Source organism: Aphelocoma coerulescens, chromosome 5 (assembly GCF_041296385.1).
Source record: "Aphelocoma coerulescens isolate FSJ_1873_10779 chromosome 5, UR_Acoe_1.0, whole genome shotgun sequence".
Classification (NCBI taxonomy): domain Eukaryota; kingdom Metazoa; phylum Chordata; class Aves; order Passeriformes; family Corvidae; genus Aphelocoma; species Aphelocoma coerulescens.
The window spans coordinates 22,486,811-22,505,489 of NC_091019.1; the positions used below are offsets into that span (position 1 = coordinate 22,486,811).

At 39.9% G+C, this 18,679-nt stretch overlaps 1 protein-coding gene across 1 annotated transcript in view; it reads left to right on the forward strand.

Annotated features, from left to right (window-relative positions):
* LRP5 (LDL receptor related protein 5) overlaps positions 1-18,679 on the forward strand; it is a 142,276-nt gene that overhangs the window by 58,802 nt on the left and 64,795 nt on the right. Inside the window, exons 6-7 of the mRNA XM_069017089.1 lie at positions 10,220-10,616; positions 11,106-11,277. Coding sequence (XP_068873190.1) covers positions 10,220-10,616; positions 11,106-11,277 — 569 coding nt within the window. The remainder of the gene's footprint in view (positions 1-10,219; positions 10,617-11,105; positions 11,278-18,679) is intronic.

The following is an 18,679-nucleotide window of genomic DNA, read 5'->3' on the forward strand; positions in this document are numbered from 1 at the left end:
ACTAAAAAAGTTACTAATTTTTAGAATCTTTTATTTATTCAGTAGAGGGAGTTTGGTTGTTTTAAAGTGGTAACAAGGAGAATTTCTTCCCTCTTCTGTTCTTCCTCCTCAAATGTACCTCAGTTGATAGGTACTTCCCAGAAATCTGGCTCCTTATAGTTTCTTTTGTCTCAGTCTAGATGTTGTAACTAGCCAGCTGCTTTTTGCAATAATATTGTCCCAGCTATGTCAGAATGTAAGTGGCCATTTGAGACGTGGCATGTTGACCTCAACTCACCAGAGGCATTTCTCCAGTTGAAGACAACTGTTCTTTGCTTGAAAATGGGAGAGTTTGGCTGTGAGTTAGTCTTGTGTGGTGACAGAAGTTGTAGGGTTTCTGCCAGGAAGGTGTGACAGCCGCAGTTTCTCAAATAAATGAGGAAATTCTGTTTTCCCAAACGAAAACCAGAAAAAAGCCCCCACATTTTTATAACTGGAGAAGAAAGTGCTTGCTTCAGGTGTTTGAAGAGTCAGCTTCCCTTATCTATCCTTGATCCTATTGCTGAGGCAGTTGATCAGGGTTGGCTACTATCCCCAGTGTCTTGCTTCTCCTTGCCATTCTGCACATTGCAAAATAAAAAACAGTGGGTTTGGAACCTGCTGGCTAATACTGCAGGGCATATAGTATTTTTTTTTTTTTATATGCAGGAGATAGGAGATTATCAAAGGAAGAAATGCTAAGGCACTTTCCTCTCATCTCCTGTGTATTTCTTGGTGCACATCATACATTTTAAAAGTTTTGTCTGTGGTTCCTTGGTGAGCAATCATGAGCTGATTACAGCAACTAAGCCTTCAAGCAAGACAATCAGGCAGACAAATACCTTCCTTCATTGTGAAGTACTTACCCCATACCATTTAGCCACCAGGAAAGGCTTCTTCGCTAGCATGTCTTCCTCATAAATAAAGAGGAACAGTATGGATTAATCCAGACTTTCTCATTAAGTCAATCAACCACTAATTGGAGAAGAGCAGCCTTTTTGAGAAAGAGAAGGATCAGGGAGATATTTGTTATTTGGGATAACTGCTGTAGAATCAGTTCATTCAAGTACCTGATAAAGTTTCTGCTGGCATTGTGTGAATAACTGTCTGGAGTCTTCTAGCACTTGGAGGATGCTGGAAGAGAAACCTGGTGTATCAATAGATAAACGCTGATAATATTCTAGAATTGATTTGGAGCTGTATTGGAAAGCAGCCCTCATGTCCTAATCTATTTGTCAGGAGATAAAAAAATAAAAGAAAACTGTGTTTTGCCTTATTTCCTAGAACCTTGACAGCTGACTGGATACCTGTCTCTCCCTGTTGACAGCTCTGTGATTGAAATGCAACTGTGGAAAACCATGGTCTTTTGGTTGCAAGATGCTTTGATTTTTTAGGTGTCTCTGTCCTGTGCCTGGAGTTTGACTACCATAGGGAGATGTTATCCAGAAGCTGGAGGACTTTCTTCACTCCCTCTCTCCCTATTGCACTCCCAAAGGTGCATTGTACTTCCTTTGCTTATCGAGGAGTTGTTGAAACTGTAAGTTCGTAAGTAAAAACTGTCCAGTAATGGGTACCTGAGAGTCTGGGAAATCTAGAGGCTCCCTCTTCTTGTTCTACTCCATTTCACAAAAATTTAATGAGTGGTTTTTTTCCCTTTCATTCATGTGTAGATCTTGTTTGTATTGAGTCTGTTTTCCCTTTGCTTTATTTATTTTATTTATTTCCCTTTTGCTTTATTGAATTTTATTTATTTAGTTGTGTTGATGATTTTATTTGATTTCTATGAAAATACTATATTATTTTCTGTTCATAGCAACTTTCACGCTTCTAAATGGGGACTACTTTGTCTAGTGACAAAATGAAATAGCCTCATATGGAAATGGCCTTATTTATAATTTCATTGGATAAAAGCCATTAGAAACATGCCATAAGGAACAAACCTGGAGGGAGTGAGGAGCATTCTTGAAGGTCTGCCACATCATCTAATTCTGTTGTCGGTGGTTTTCCTGTGCTATCGTGAATGAAACTTTCTTTTCAAGCTTTGTTGGTGCATGTTTCAAATTGATGACTACTTTCCAGGACTCTGAAACACTGTCTAGTTAGAGCTTATTTTTGTGGTTAGAGGTTTTTGTTTCGTTTTTTTGGGGTGGGGGTTTTTGTTGTTTTGGTTGGTTTTTTTTTTTTGGTGCATGTATGTATAAAGGAAATAGCACCACTCTCCCTTTTCAGCACTGCTGAATCTCTGGATTGAATCTGGTTTTATGCTGCAAAAGAACCACACCCTGGGTCTGCACTGAAAAGGTTTATGTGCAAACTTTGTTATCTTGCATTCACTATGTGCTGGGAACAAACACAGGCAGCATCACCAAGACACAGTGATAACTACCTAAGCTGCTGTAGCTTGGCTGCCTCTTCCAGCACTGGGTGGCTGAGCTCTGTTTTACTGCATCAATGTAGCAACAGTGAGATTGAGACTCTCCCTAGATTCACAAACCCTAATTTGCAGCTGTTGGTATCTTCTTTGTTTGTTTTGTTTTGCTGTTTTGTTTTTTTCTTGATTGTGTCATCCCAGAATTGAATTTTCTGGGGCTCCATCAGACTTGGCACATAATAAATAATGCTTTAATTTCAAAGCATTATATGGTTTTCAGCCTCAGAGAGGGTTTGTGGGGTGTAAAGTATTTATTTCTGTTTGTGTAAAGGATGCCAACAGTGCAGAGAAACTTAATATGTTCAAGGTCTCTTGCTGAATGGGAAACATCTGCAATTAGAAGTCAACAGAAGTGGGATTGTAGAAAACCTACTGTATTTCTGTTCATTTTTTTTATATATATAAATTATGTATCTTGTTGAGTTGTAATGAATTTTTGATTCTTGTTTCTGTGCATTTGAGGTGTTACTACCAAAACTCTCTTTAACAGAAAGCAGGTGGTAAAATGGATGTCAGTTCTAAAGTCAGTGACTCCTTACTCAGTGGAATTGTGTCTCCAGCAGAGAGTAGGTACATGTAAACTTTAAAACTGTGCTTTGCAAGGGAACACCACAATCCAAAGCCCACCCTTTTTCCAGCAGTAGGGATTTCTGACAGACTTTTTCTTGGCCCATCCTTTTTCCTATGGCTTGCAATGAACTGTTATTAAGAATTCTGTGCAAAGAGATGTTAATTTTTTTTCCTTAATAAAGAGTAGAAGCTGGGAGTATGATATCCATAAGGTAACAGTCAGATTTACCACTTAACATTTCCAACTTTCTCTTCTCTTTCTTTAAAGCACACAGAGCATAGACAGACCCAAGGGCAGGGTAAGACTTAGTTGTTCAAGTGCTTTGAGGTCTTTGGATGAAACCTGTGTGTAAGGGCAGCTTCTTTGCTCGGTACAGCAGCAGCCAGATGGCTGTGCTGACCTTTGGTTCTGGTTACTGCCAGTGCAGTTGTGATTGTTTTGAGTAAATCTTCCTAAGAGTTTTCTTCTCCTCTGTCAGTAGTAACTTTTCAAAGCTGTGTGCTCACAAGTGTAATACTGGGTATGTACACACTGAACGTGTCTCACAGAAGCTCCATCCTAAACTAGAACAGGGTTAACTGTGTTTTCTGTGTTGCAACAGCTTTTTCTGGAAGAAACGTTACTTTTGTCCTAGTCAGCTGCTTTGTGCTAATGATCTTATCAGCTGTGCAGTTTAACTAATATTCCATTTGTGGGATTTCATTTTGGTGGCTGTGTGAATGTGTCAAAACTCTGATTTGTAGGTGTTTTTTCTGGTTCAGGGAAAGTTAGAAGTCTGCTACTGTGATAATGGAAGAAACAGTAGACAATAGCTTTTCACTGTAACATGCAGACAGATATGATGTAATTTATGAGTTACATAAGTGCTCTGGTATTTCCTTTCTTTGTCACAATTGTTAGTTTTCCTTATGCCTACTTACCTTTCAATTAAATCAAGTCCTGCCTGAATGTGGCCACTCAAAACATTCTTGCAAAGAAACCTTTCCTGTTTCTATTTTGCTGGTTGCTCACTCCCACTGCACAGTCCTTGGTTTTAAATTGCATGTGCAGTGTCCAGTTGGAGAGTACATGGCCAGCCTTTCACAGCCCACCACTGTCACACAGTCAGAAGCAGCAGTGGTGTCTTCCTCTCAGACTGGAAGATAAATAAAGGCCTGAACTGGAATGCATAGTGCTGTTCGTGTTGCAACTGGCTCTAGTAAGGTAACCAAGGAGAAAGTATAAAAAAATTTCCATGTATTTCTAGGTATTGCTAAAGTTTGTTTCAACTCCTTAAATATTACTGTTTTCTGGGGGAGGTTGAGGAACACAAAGGGGGTTTTACAGAGTTTTACTGATTTAAATCTCAGTTGGTTTCATTACATCATTTTTCTTTTGGTGTGAAGAGTGACTAACGTTAAACCCTTGTGCAAGATGTTGTAGGTGTTTTGAATATTGGAAAGCTTATTAAACAGCATGGCAGTGTAACCAATTTTCATACACTCCATGTTTTCTCCCAGAACCATACTCTTGCCCCCTTTTGCCATACACTGAAACTTTGCCAGGTAATTCACTGTATGGCAGCAACCAACAAAATCCCTTGCGTTTTTGATAAATCTTTTTAGTTTATCAAGAGTGCTGAGGTAGCTGTGCTCAAACAGCTTGTAAAGGAGTTGCCTGCAGTCAAAGTATTTCTAACTCACTCGTTTCAAAAAGCGCTTACCATTTTGTTCTTTGGAGCAGAGCTAAAATCTTTCCTGTTTTTACAGTGTATCTGATTTTCTCCCCACAAGTATAGAGATTTCCAGAGTTGTTTGTAATGAGACTGAGTCTGTACATGCAGGTGCATGCTCATGCATATACATAAAACTGGGGGATGAGTCCTACAATAGGTCGTTGTTCTAGCCTAATTAGCAGACAGACAAATGGGAAAGGAATAGCATGGCCTTTTCTGGCAAAGAGGCAGCCACTGCAGTCCACATGTTTAGGTTGGGTGAATAAATTGGAGCATTTGTTACTGTGTTACAGATGTCTTGTTACTTGTCAAATGTGAAGTGGGCCAAGGGAAGAATAAAAAAAGCTCTTGTCAAGCTGGTGAGATGGCCTGCTTTTGCTGCTGTCAGCTCTGATTGCAGTTAATTTTGCAAATGGAATACAGTTGCCATTTCCAGCAGTGAAGCATGAATTTTTAATAACAAAAGCCCAAATCAACCAAATCAAAGCAAGCATGATATCCTAGTATAGATATTAAAAATACTGATTTCTGGGTATGGCAGGAAAGCTCCTTGTGTTAGAGCAAAAAGAAAAAAAAAGGTCTCCTAACCTCTTTCTCTAGGATTTATTAATTGCAAATATATAGTCTTCTTATTTGGTTTTTTGGTAAACTCAGATATTGTTCTTGTGCCCCATCCCTGGAAGAGTTCAAGGCCAGGTTGGGTGAGACCCTGATCAACCTGATCTAGTGGGTGGCATCCCTGCCTATGACAGAGGGGTCGGAATTAGATGATCTTCGAGGTCCCTTCCAACCCAAACCTTTCTGTGATTGTATGTTAACCAGAAGAGCTCATCAGCTCTTGTGGTTATTAGATCTGCTGAAAATTTCTATTGAAGGTCTGCAGAAAGCTTGTGCTGAATAGAGTAGAGAAAAATAAGCAGTTCAAAATTTAAACCAGTTGAAAAAATTATACAATTTGAATTTGGGTATTTTAAAATACTTTCTAAATGGAAACTTTAGATTGACCTAGTTCCTCCTGGTTCTCTATTTATGGTTTGCATAGAAAAGTTTTCATTAACTTTTGCTGAAGTGTTGGGTTGCTGCAGTTGTGATGTTGGAATAGCTTGCATTTCCCACTCACCCTCCCCCAAAAAGGCTTTTGTTCACTGTGTGGTGTTATAAATGACCGTGTTGTAACAGTTAGCAATTCTGTCGGGAATCTCTCATTTATGTGGTTAGAAAAGTGACTGCAGTGAGAGAGGTTTTTGAAGATTAAGTTAATTAAATAAATGCTATAGCACTTTAGCACTGGGTAAATAGCTGGCTGTAATGTGTTAGGCAGGTTCCAGGGTATCTAGGATAACGCTGGGCAAGTCACAGCACAACACTTCTGTAGCCTTGAAAACATTCCTACCAAAATTAATAATCAAAATACCTCTGTGATACAGATAAAACTAATGAGCCAGACAAGCATGTTTGTCCAGGTTTTTAGAGAGAACTAGTGTCAAGTTCTCATCTCTTGGTGATGTGCTCAGAGCCTGCTGCCAACTCTTTCTCTCTAGCAGAAATTTGCTAATGGAGTCAAATACAATTATAACCAACTAATTCTAAACTGCCTTGTAATAAAAGACAGGATTTTTTGCACCTATCAAAAGTAACCCACGATAACAATATTACCAGCTTTCAAGTGGGGGGTGTAACATAGTGATACATGCTGTGGCAACATTTTCTCCGATTGTGTGATTTTTTTAATGTTCAAGGATGTAGGTGCACGTCTGTCGAGAGTCTTTTTGCGTAATATTTCACTTAATTTTAAGCATCCCGACAGAATTGGCTATGTGGCTCATTCCCCTTGTTGTTTCTTTTGACCCACAAGCCTCAGTTAGAGGTATGTTAGAAGAAATTACCAAGAGGCATCCCATTCAACTACCAATAAAATGTCCCAGTTGCCAGCTGAAGATTTTCTTTTTCTTTGCTAGATCAGCAGAGAGAAGTTTTCTTCTTCCTGTTTATTTTTAGCTTTAGTACATGTCCATGGGACAGAACTGAGGTTGGGACTAGATCTACAGTAGTATTTGCTTGCAGAAAAACTCAGAGCAGCTGAATGTGTCAGATACAAATAGTTTCCTTCAGTTTGCAAGAAGATTCTAGTCATGTAGTTCCTTTGAGGTGTCTGGGCTGTCCTGTTGCTGGTCAAAATAATATTTTGCGTGCAAATAAATGTGTGGTCTTGTGCAGAGGTGAACCTATCACAGAGCTGGATGAGATAAATCTGAGTCTAGTTATTACTGCTGTGAGGAAGTGAAGGCTGTTTGGTACTACTTGTGAATTTTAGGGGGTGTTAACTGTCTTTCAGCCTGCTGTCTAGTCAGCATTTCTAGACGTAATCCAGGCCTTGGACTGACTGTTCTTCCTCTGTCTCTGAACTTGTTCACAGTGAACCAAGGTGAACCTGTAATCCCTTGTGTGAAGAGGCAAAACACATGCATTTGATTCTTATCTGTTTGTTCCCATGCCATGAGGCTTGTAATGTTGGTTGCCCTAGAAATACATGTAATATTGGTAATTGCTGTGTTATCATTTGCTAGGCATGTATTTGATGGTCCTCCACTTCACACTACGTGTACTTCAATATTATGATGGCATTAATACAGTAGAAATTTGGAAGTTAAGGTGGGTATAGACTTGAGTTCTGTCGGTGTCTGAACAGCTGCTGTGCTGTTCCCTGAGTATTAACCACCTCTCTTGGACCCCTCTTCCTTTTAGGGTATGTTCCCATCAGATTCTTTCAAGAAGATGACTGAAGAGATCAGTTGGCTCTTTAGGACTTTACTCAGGACCCTGCTTCTTCATTGCAGGATCCTGTGCTGCACCATCTCATGGTCACTGCAGCCAAGGCTGCCCCCAACATTCATATCCCCAGTCAGTTCTTTGTTGTTAGTACGAGGTCCAGCAGCACATCTTTCCTCACTGGCCTCTCTGCCACTTGTGTTAGAAAGCTGTCATCAGTGCTCTGCAGGAGCCTCCTGCACTCTGCTGTTCCTCCAGCAGAGATCGGGGTGGCTGAAGCCACCCATAAGAAACAGGGACTGTGACTGTGAGGCTCCTTCCAGCTGTCTGTAAAAGACTTCATCCTCTTGCTCCTCCTGATCTGACGTCCTCTAACAAACACAGAGGTTCACCCTTGCTGGTCTGTTCTTTAATCCCAACCCATAAACTCTTGACTCGCTCATCATCCTCCCTGAGACAGAGTGCCATGCCTTCCAGGTGTTCTCTTAAGTAAAAAGCAAATCCAACAGCTCACCTGCCTCGCCTGTCTTTTTAAATGTATAATTTAAAACCCTTCTGTGTTTGTGGAGCACGTAGATGACCAGATACATCCCCCTTTCCATTCTGACTTTTGAGGCCTGAATTTTTACTTAACTTTCACTAAACAGTTTTTATTTTGACTCCCATAATGAAATATTTCAGAAGCATAGAAGGTAGACATAAAACTTTGTTACATGAAGTATTTGGTTCTGCTGCAGTTGCTGTGTTGTGATAATTTAAAAATATAAAAATCTGGTTTATGTATCCTATTGTTTTTATTTAATAAAGGTGCTAAAATCCAAGACATTCCTAAAGCTTTTGAAAATGAATGCTTTTGCTAGCAGTGCCTTCTACTGATTGCTGAGGCATGATGTTCCCTCAGCAGAAAAGTTACTGGTTTTGCTATGTCCAGAGAAGAGAGCAGAAGTTTCAAGCATAAGAAACAGTCTTTCTGAAACCTTTGAAGTTAGAAAATCTATTGTGGATGTGTGATGGTAGATGTCTCTCTTGCTTTGCTGTCATGAATGAATGGGCTTTCACTTCTCCCTTTTCTCCAGGGGGATTTTGAGCTCCAAGTTGTTGTTTCTCTCGTTCTACCCAAGCCTTCCCTCAAAGTGGTGCTGTCCTTATCAAACCCGGCCAGCCGATGCTGACTGGGAGAAGCGTTCTTACTGGAGCCCCTCCCTGTGCCCGTACAAATGTTTGTGGAGCTGTGCAGGTCTGGTTGTTAACTTAGGCTGATGACTTTATTTCTATGGAGTTAGTTTTTGTTTGGATTAGCTCTTTGGTGTGGTTTGCAACACGCAGCCATAGTACAAAGCCATGCTGTGCTTGTGTGGGAGAAGGGGTGATACAGAAGTGATAACAAGCAGCCCATTGCTAGCAGGAAAGCAGCACTGCTTTGTCCAGGAGCTGCAATGACTTGAGGCAGTTCAAAGTGTTTAAATGATGTTAAAATACTGCTCTTTTAATCTTTTAGTTTCTGTTGTTATACCCTTGTGTCCTGAGCATTATTTCTTTCCAGAGCTTCTAAGATATTATGTGGAGGCTAAACCCTGACTTCCAAACCCAAAAATAAATCCAGCACCCATAGTGAATGTGAATTTAGTTTTGTTGTACAATAAATTCAACTTCTGAGTCTCCAGAACTCCGTATGTGTGTCTAGGTGTGAAATCTTTCTAGAATAATATTCTCATGAGGATTTGAATTTCCATTATTCTTAGTGGGCTCAAAAGATATGTCCCCATGTTGGCCATTTTCATTCAATCTGAGCTGTTGTGGGGAACTGGAAATTGCCACCTCCTGCTGATGTTTGCTGGTCTGAATGAAATACAACAAATGACTTTTATTCAGGTTTCCAGTTTTGGAGTATTGCTAAACAATAAAATTTCCTTGTCAGTTTTCAAAATACACAGCATCAACTTGGTAACAGAAGTAGGAAAAAACCTGCATACTTCTCTTTTTGTACTGAAGCATGCATGGGTGGATGTAGGGAAACTTTATTAAGCAACTGCATATTCTGCTGTCTGTCCTTTTTTTTCACTAATAAAAGAAGCTGCCACTTCAGTGTCAGACAGCACTAAAGATGCCATTTGTCCTTGAAATATACTCCAAATTGTTGCTTGGCACCCCTTCCACAAGCAGGGAAACTTTGAGGTGGGGAGGAAGAATAGAGGAGAGAAAAGAACACCAATCCTGTTACCTTAGAGTTAGTTTGGTGTCCACTTTGGCCAAATGATAAATACTTGCTGTGGTTGTGACTTGTTTTCTTGTAGGACTGTCTGGAGCAAATCATTAATGGAATTTGTTTACAAAATACTCCAGTCTTCTGTTAGCCCCTGTCATTTATTGCGTAGGGCATGTGTGAAAACTTGTTTAGTGCACTGATAGAGCTAGTGAGACATTTGGCTGAGCAAATCTCTGTAATGTGATGAAATATTTGGACCTGCACCCACCAAATTATTTTTTTTTTTAGATTCTAGAGACAGATTGCTATGGTCTGTACTAGTTTAGAAGGCTGGGAGAAATTGTCATCTAAAATATAAGCAAGTCTATATTTTCATGAAAGTTTGATGTCCTTATTTAAGGAAGTCTCTTCTTGTTACAGTGACAGTAGCAGTTTACAGCCTGCTGCGCTCTACTGAAATCTTCACGTCAGTAGCAATGGGAATGATGCCGTGAATGCTTTTCTCCCCAGGTGCTGAGGAAGTCTTGCTGCTCGCTAGAAGAACTGACCTGAGGAGGATTTCCCTGGACATGCCAGATTTCACTGACATTATTCTGCAGATAGACAACATCAGACATGCAATTGCCATAGACTATGACCCTGTGGAAGGCTACATCTACTGGACTGATGACGATGTCCGGGCAATTCGTCGGGCCTATCTTGATGGCGCTGGAGCCCAGACTCTGGTGACCACAGAAATCAACCATCCAGATGGCATTGCTGTGGATTGGGTGGCCAGGAACCTGTACTGGACTGATACTGGCACAGACCGCATTGAAGTGACCCGGCTGAATGGGACGTCAAGGAAGATACTTATCTCAGAAAACCTAGATGAGCCTCGAGCCATAGTGCTCAATCCTGTAATGGGGTAAGTTTTGTGTTTAGTGATAGCCCTGTGGTAGCTCTTTGGATCCAGCTTATGGTCTCCTGAAACTGAAAAACTGCAAATTGTAGGATGATGTGTGTACTGTTTGTCAGATATTCAGGAAATGGCTGCTTTTCCCTTGCTTCATCCCTTTAATAACTGTACACAAAAAGTGACTTCTAAATATAGTGTTCTTCAGTGAACCTATACTCTGGGTGTTTGGTTGAATTTTCTTTTCTCTGCATCTTCAGTGTTATCCTAACTATGAAAGAATTGGGCCACTGCATACTTTCAATAGTTTTATTTATTTACTGCTCAAACTTAATATTGTCTTCACTGATTACAGTTTGAGTTGGCTTGTTTGCTGCTGTTGGGGAAGCAGAAAGCAGCACAGATCTTAACACTGACTTGTTTTGCCTGTTGCATACATTAACTGTTCCCCCTCTTTTTTTTTTTTTTTTTTTTTTTTTTTTTTTTTTTTTTTTTTTACAGCTACATGTATTGGACAGACTGGGGTGAAAGTCCAAAGATAGAATGTGCTTATTTGGATGGCTCAGAAAGGCGAGTTCTGGTGAATACATCCCTTGGGTGGCCTAATGGCTTGGCACTGGATCTTGAAAAAAACAAGCTTTACTGGGGAGATGCAAAAACAGATAAAATTGAGGTGAGTAATAGAGCCATACTTGGGTGCATTTGTAGAAAACAAGTGCAGTTCTCATCTGCAGCCTTGTCTTGGGTACATGTACCCATTTTTGAAGGAGTCTGTTGTTTCATTAATATTAAAATGATATTTAGCATAACAAGACATATTTGAGAAAAAAGGAAATACATTCATATGGCTCAGAAAACTTCTGCAAGAAATGTTGTGTTTGTTATGTCTACATTGCTCCAAGTGTAATTTAATTGCTTGAAATCTCAGGTTTTACCTGAGGCTTTTGCAACAAATTGGGACACTCAAGTAAAATTTGTTTAAAAGATGTTTTGGCTTGTCTGTGGTGCTTGGAACTGCTATCTAAAATTGCTGTATGCAGAAGGCTTAATGTGAGGTTCATGTACAGGAGCCAGTGGATGGAGGCTCTGGAAAGCCATATTTCAGGATGTTAATGATTATGTGGTGTCCAGATTTGTGGACAAGAAGTAATTTTTAATGTACCTATGGCTTTCAAAACCATGTAGGCAGTCTGCACCTGAATTTGAGGAGGGAATTTTCTACTTTGGCCTGTGAAATCAATTGAGTTTTAATGTTGTTTGGGGCAGTAGCATATGCAGCATTTTTTGATAAATAATTTAGATAAATAAATTTTGAGGAATGACTGCTTTCTAAAGATTTTGCCCTAAGGAAGAGAGGAAACTAGACTGTCTGCTAGCTCCAGAAATTTAACTTCAGTGTTTGGCAGTAGCTAATACTGAGTTTGACTACCTGAGAGATCCTGTCTCCCCTTACCTTTCAGTTTGCAGGACAAGGAACATTCCAGATGCCACCTTTTATAGCTGGGGCCAAAGTTGTGCCTTGTGTTTTATGGAGTTAAGCAATCTGTTCAGTCTGTCTCACTTCACTGTTAGGCAGCAAATCCAGCGATACTGTTTAGTTTGACATCAAAGTCTAGGAAAACCAGAGAAACCAATGTAAGGGCTTTTTATTAACTCATATTTTCTTTTGTGCAACTCTACTGGCCTTAATATGCACAAAACCTCACTGTATGGTGTTTGAGGTGGGGCATTTCCAGTTTCACTTGCTGCTGAAGTCTATTCAGCATAAACTCATTTTCCCATGCTTGTGTTTTGTTGCCAAGAACATGCCACTGTAGCAGCAGCCAGTGTCTCAGTGATCTGTTCTGTAAGTGTATGTAGGTATGTTGCATCCACAGCTTGTCAGAAACAAAAATCAGCAGATTTCAAGTCGAAGATCCATATGTATATTTTATACTATAGTTGCCCCAGCTGGGTCAACTGGGATTTTTCTTTTTTCCCAATAGGCACCTAACACTACCTTGAAGTGTGTTACTGGATAAATTTCGTTTCTGTTAGCACCTAAGACCAGCATAAATGAGATGGTAGATAGTAAGCTCCAACTATTTTGTAGCTCATTAGGTAGCAGTAGGAAAAAAAAGAAAAAAGCTGATGTTTTGGGGGGTTTACTCTCTTGCTACACTGCAAGGAGGGAGTTCTTGCTTCACCTAAAATGACATTCAGATTTATGCTGAGTGCTCCTGAAGAAGGAAGTCTTCAACCAAGTGTTTTGCCCCTACACAGTTTTCAGAAAGTTGCACTCTGCTGCAGAAAGCAAAGAAGGTGCTGCCTTGTCTGTGCTGAAGGTGGGATCCCAAATTGCTGTTAGATGGTAATTGAGAATTGCTTTCATCACATGGCATGCCTTCAGCAGCTTTCCACATAGAAAAAAACACAAGAATGAATATAGGTTGTGCATATTTGTATGTATCTCTGCTTGGTATTCTGCTCTGGTTTCTGGTATTTTAGATCTGCAGGGAGTCATCTTACTCTCACTGGGAAGGCCTGTTCGAATTTAAAGTTCCTAAACAGTGAATGAACTTTGTACAGCTTGGAAATTTGATAGGCTGAAGGCATCTGTCCTGTTTTTCCTGGACCTCGGGTTTGAAATGTGCCGTGAATGCCTCTGGGTGGGTTGGTTGGTTTGTTTCAGGGGTGGATTTGTTCAGTTCTGGTAACACACTGTGACATTACTTTTGGGTGCGCTCTTGCACAATTAGAAAATAATCTCTGCAGAGCTGTTGAGCCTACACCAAGCATCGTCCTGTACCAGGAGACTGTGTTTTATTTGTGCACAGAGAACTTCACAGGGTGAAAACAGCAGTTACCCTTTCCTGTCAAAACCCCTTTTCTAACCTTCCCATCTGCAGCATTCAACTGCGACACAAAGGGCCCAGTCACTTAGCAAGCAGTTTGCATCCTGAAGAAACCACTTGGCAAGGCTTGTCAAAATTTTGCGTGACAGGAGCCTACAGGGCTTTCGCTGCAAATTTGGCACCCTGTGGTAACATTGTTCCCAGGTTTTAAGTTTATTTTTTTAATTACTTTGACAAAGTGTACGGCAAATAGAAAATAGATAGCAAATTTTGAGTCGTGTCTGTCAAAATCGTGTGTCTGTGCACACAGCTTCAGCTACAAGTAAGGGCCATGGATTAATCCAACTGAATTTTGGATTTTACTGACAGAGAAAAGTTACTTTCCAGGAACAAACAGCAGATTAATAAGGATTACAGGGTTCCAGCAGAGAGAGAAGCAAAAGCCCACGTGTATAGTTTCCTAATTCTCCTTTCAAAACATTTGTGGTAAGCCAGGTTTTCCCATGTATTATTTCTTCAGTATTTGCTTAAAGTGCCTAAGGTATAGTTGCATAATGAGCAATTATGAAATTTTCAGGTGCCTGTTATTACGTATGCATTTTAGTTGAGCTTGTGCAATATTCTTGAAATAAGTATTTGGCGGACTATCACTTCTGTCAGCTTCCCCTCATCCCCCTTTTCCCTTTCCCTTCTGCTGACAAATGTCCTTCATTTGTTTTTTTTGTGGGAGATTCATAATCACATAACTATCATGTACACAATAACACATCACATACAGTAGTTCTTTGCAAGTTTATAAGGTGTTTTAAGTTTAAAGTGTAAGTCAGCACCAGATGACAATCAGGGAGCTCATTGAAATTTCTTTCCAAGATGCAGTTACGTGCTCTGTCCTTGAAATTTCAGGAAACAGTCTTTATAATTAGTGTGTTGTTGATCACATTCTGCATAAATAATGTAAAAGGATATTTGGAGGAGTTTGTAACTTAAATATAGGAGTAGGATTTGTGGAAGTTAGTTGTACTGGAGAGAAAAAATAATAATTAAACTAACTTATGGCTGTGTTTTCTAAACAAGTCCAAGTATACTTCATGTCTTACACTTTATTTTCCAATCATTTGACCTAAAAGATGCAGTGTTTACTTTATACTTGAGACATTTTCTCATAACTGATACATTTTTGTGTGTGGTTTCTCTGCATTGGCATTTTTCACCAAAGGATTAAAAAAACCTATGTAGTGTAATAAATTACTTGGAAGATACTCTGGACTGGTTTACTGAAACAGGCAAATCTCATAGGGAGAACAACTAATTTAAACTTATTGCCACACACTAATTAGCTATAAAAATCTCAAAGCATTGTTTTTCTATAAATATAAATGCCTTTCAGAAGACCTATTTATACTTATTTAATGTAAATAATCCCCACACTACATATTATATTAATATATGAGAACAGAAAAGTTAAATACATCTAGAAGTAAGGAATGCAGTATCCCCTTAACTGAAAGAGCAGATCTACAATCTCAGATCAGTCTAAATAGGCAGGTGCATTAATAAAATCACTTTGATTTGTAATTGTGAGGGGAGCCTTAATTTCAGTGGGGTTTTTTTGGAACTTCTTAGTGACATTTGATCCAATTCAATTTAAAACTGTGGCAAAGAAACGTTATTAATTGAAGCTTACACTGTGATCCTTAGATGAATTAGATGCATCTCCTGTATTTTTTATGCTTTTTATGCCTGATAAATTTGTAAATTACATTGTTTCCCGCTGCAAGTGCTACATATCTGAAGTGATACACATCACATGATGTTGACAGTACAATATGTTCATGTTGAATAGCACATGTCAGAATTGGGCTGGCAAACTATGTGTTCACCCCTGCTGTTGATACAACTCTGTTCAGCAATGTATTCCTGCAGCCTGGGCTGCTCCTTTGGATGCTGCCACTTTTCGTTTCTCTGTTTGCAGTGCACTACTTTCCTGACTGGCATTAAGCTGTGTTGTTGTTGGAGTGGCATGTGTGCATGTTTATGGCCAGTGGGTATGTTTTTTGTGGAGATTGTCTGTGTGGTTTGTGAGTGTTATAGACCACTATGTTCTTATTAAGCTGAGGTAGCTGTTAGGCCTCTGTATTGCCCTGGGTTTAGCTTGAAGCACCAGCAAGCATGAATGCTGTTGTAGGTGGATGGGGATTTTTTTGTTTCACTTGAAAGGAGCTGCTTAGCAAACTTTATCACATGAGAGCTCAGTTTGTAGCAGTGTCCAAAAACCTGGTGTATAACCAACTGTCTTTTAAGCTTCTGGAGGGGAATAATCTGTACTAGTGAGCTTGGGACCAGATTTTTACCAGGAGCCACATAGCCATTGTAGAATGGACAGGAAGAGTCATTTGGAGGAAGGATACCTTAAAATGTTGTTACAGGGTTCTGACAGTTCTTAGACTTTGTTACTACTGATGACAAATCGGTTCTATTTGCTTTTTCCAGAGGGACTTTGCTGGGATGGAACACAGACTTTCTGGGAGGGAAGAGAGCTGTATCTTCAACAAAAAGAAATTCTAGTTCTATGAGATTATATGAGACCTCACAGGGGTGTGCACTTATAGGAAGAAGAAGGAAACTTGGCAGCCAGGGGAAGAGGGTCTTTTATTCTCTCTTATTTAGGAATCCCCACTCTCTCATCTGTCTGTTGGCTGTGTTCTGCTTGCAACATCAGCCTCATCACCAGATTTGGGGTCAGGAGTAAGCACCTCAGTTCAGACTCCCAGGGACGTTAGTGGAGTCTCAACTTCCTCTGCAATTCAGAGTTTTCTGCTCGTGCATATTTGGAATGATCTTTCTTGACTAATTTGCTATCATAGAAATGATGCTGCAGTTTGTCCAGCCTTGTACACACCAGCCCATAGTGGGGAACAGACTGCTGAGATGACATACAATGGTCTGTAATGTTCAACAGGTCAGACTGATGAGTGATTTCAGATCTTAATGGCTTTTAGTGAATTTAAACTCTTCTGAGTGTGTTACATGTTTCTAAACCCTGAACTGTGGTTCAGGATTTCCTGATGTGATACTACCTCTTTCTGGAACACAGAAATATAGCCAGCCTCTACCTGCCAACAGACAACGCACATATCCTGTTCAGGAGCATAGAGCCTTCTAGCTCCACTCTTCTAATTACAAGATCAGTTTGTCTGTGTTTTGCTTACTGCTTAGTTAGGCATTTCAATATGTTATTTTATACCTTGCACCACATGAGCTTTGTTTACTTCTAAGAGGACTTTTGCCAAGTGTGGGAGCTGTTGAAAGTCAGATCCAGTTTCACAGAATGAGATGCTTTAGATCAGAACAGAAGGGTCACACCTTTCTGCTCTAAGCTAAGTAGAAAGGAAGTATTCACAGAGCAGAAAGACTCATTGACCGAAGGGAAGAAGATAAAACTTATGGAGGTGCATTTCCTCCTGTCCCCTTTCAGTGTTAGCTGCCAGGTGAACTTGTATCTGAGCCCTGAGCAAGTGAAAGGTATGACAGTGTTGAAGAAGAAAGTGTCTATTATAAGGAACACATCCTAGCTGTGGCTGGTTCCATCCTGTGTTCAGCAGTGCTCTTGGAGACCCATAAAACTTTCCATTCTTCAGCAGTCTTGAGAAAATTTTTTTCTGCTGTTCTGTGTGGGATGGGATGGGGAGTGCCTCTGCAGGTGAATGATGACCTAGCCTCAGTTAGTCTGGTCTTTATCACCTTTTGGCTGAAGTGCAGCAGCCCATTCTACAGGGGTGTGGAGGCTTCAGTCCTCAAGGTAGGTACCGTGTCTCCTTGGCAGCATGAGGTGCCCATGAGCACATTCTTAATTCTTTAAGCTGAGATTTCCCAGATAACTAACTACAAATCAAATTCAAGATGCCAGTTCTTTTCTTCACAGCCTAGGCCATACATATGGAAAAGGCAGCTACATGTCTGAAGACTGTTGTCTGGGCTACTGTTGAGCATAAATGGATTTTCTACAATAAAGGCGAATCTTTTCTGTAGTAAAAAGAATTTTTTCGTAGGGGTTGTGCTGAGATACTGGATTAGCCTTCTCTCTTTCCCCCTTCCCCAATTTTCATGAACTGAAAAACATCAAGGAGTTCTGTTTCTCTGTTCCAAGTGCAAGGTTCATATTAGTTGACCTTGTCTTCAGCATCATAAGTAACCTGAAATTCTCATCTGTAAAGAAGTAGAGCAAAACCAGGCTTGCAGCAAAACCCCGTTGTGTAGAAGCAGTTGCAGCAGGGACTTCTTGTCCCACCTAGATGATACAGGAGATGATGTGGCCTGTGTTAGTCACGTCACTTAATGCACTAGTAGAAAACTCAAATAATGTTTTGATTGAATGGGATCCCTCCATAGGATGGTTTGATCAGGGATTCTTCTAAATTTTATATGCCCTGCTTGGTACTGTATCCAATAGCTTCAAAGTGAAAAAATACACAAATATTGGCTGCTGCCAGTTTAAATACTCCTTTGAGTCTTTCCAAACTCAAATTTGTACCGGTATGAACTTACATTGATCTATAACTATTTGTGATTTATTTGAGCTGCTGCATTGCCATAAAAACCTCTAAATCTTGTGGATTTATCCAGGAACTCTTTTGTTTTGTATTACCCTTTTAAAGGGACAACTTAAAAAAGAAGCAACTGACAGGCAGCTTCTAAATTTGGTCTTTGTGGAGTGCTCAGGAATTACTTCTGTATGTGCAGCTTTTGCTGTATTTATAGAGAGGAAATCCTGAGGATGTATTAAACTACAAAGTTGAAGAATTATTTGAGTTTTACATTTTTGGGTCTCTCCTTTCTCCCAGAAGAATTATTTTAGGCTATCTGATATCAAATCACCCTTTTCCTCTTGCTCGGGAGAGAATTCTGCTTTACTTCCATGGCTGGGATCAGCTTCCTGTATTTAAAAGAGGGATTTTCTATGTAGTGGTACAAAGGCTTCTGTACCTATGAAGTGTGGAAATGAGCCCCCTTTAAGAGAACCTGATGTATATTCTGGCACAGAGTAAGTGTGTCTTTTTCCAATTGCTGAGAAAAAGTTGGCTTCTGTGGAAGTTGGAGTAACTTTGAGTTTGTCAGACTAGCAGGTAGGATAGTTGAGAGAGGTTTTAACTTGGTAACCTTCTCGAAGTTGCTTGCTGTATTGTTTGCCAATAGCTATGAGTGATTTCCTTTGAATACCTTGTTACCTTTTATGATTTAATT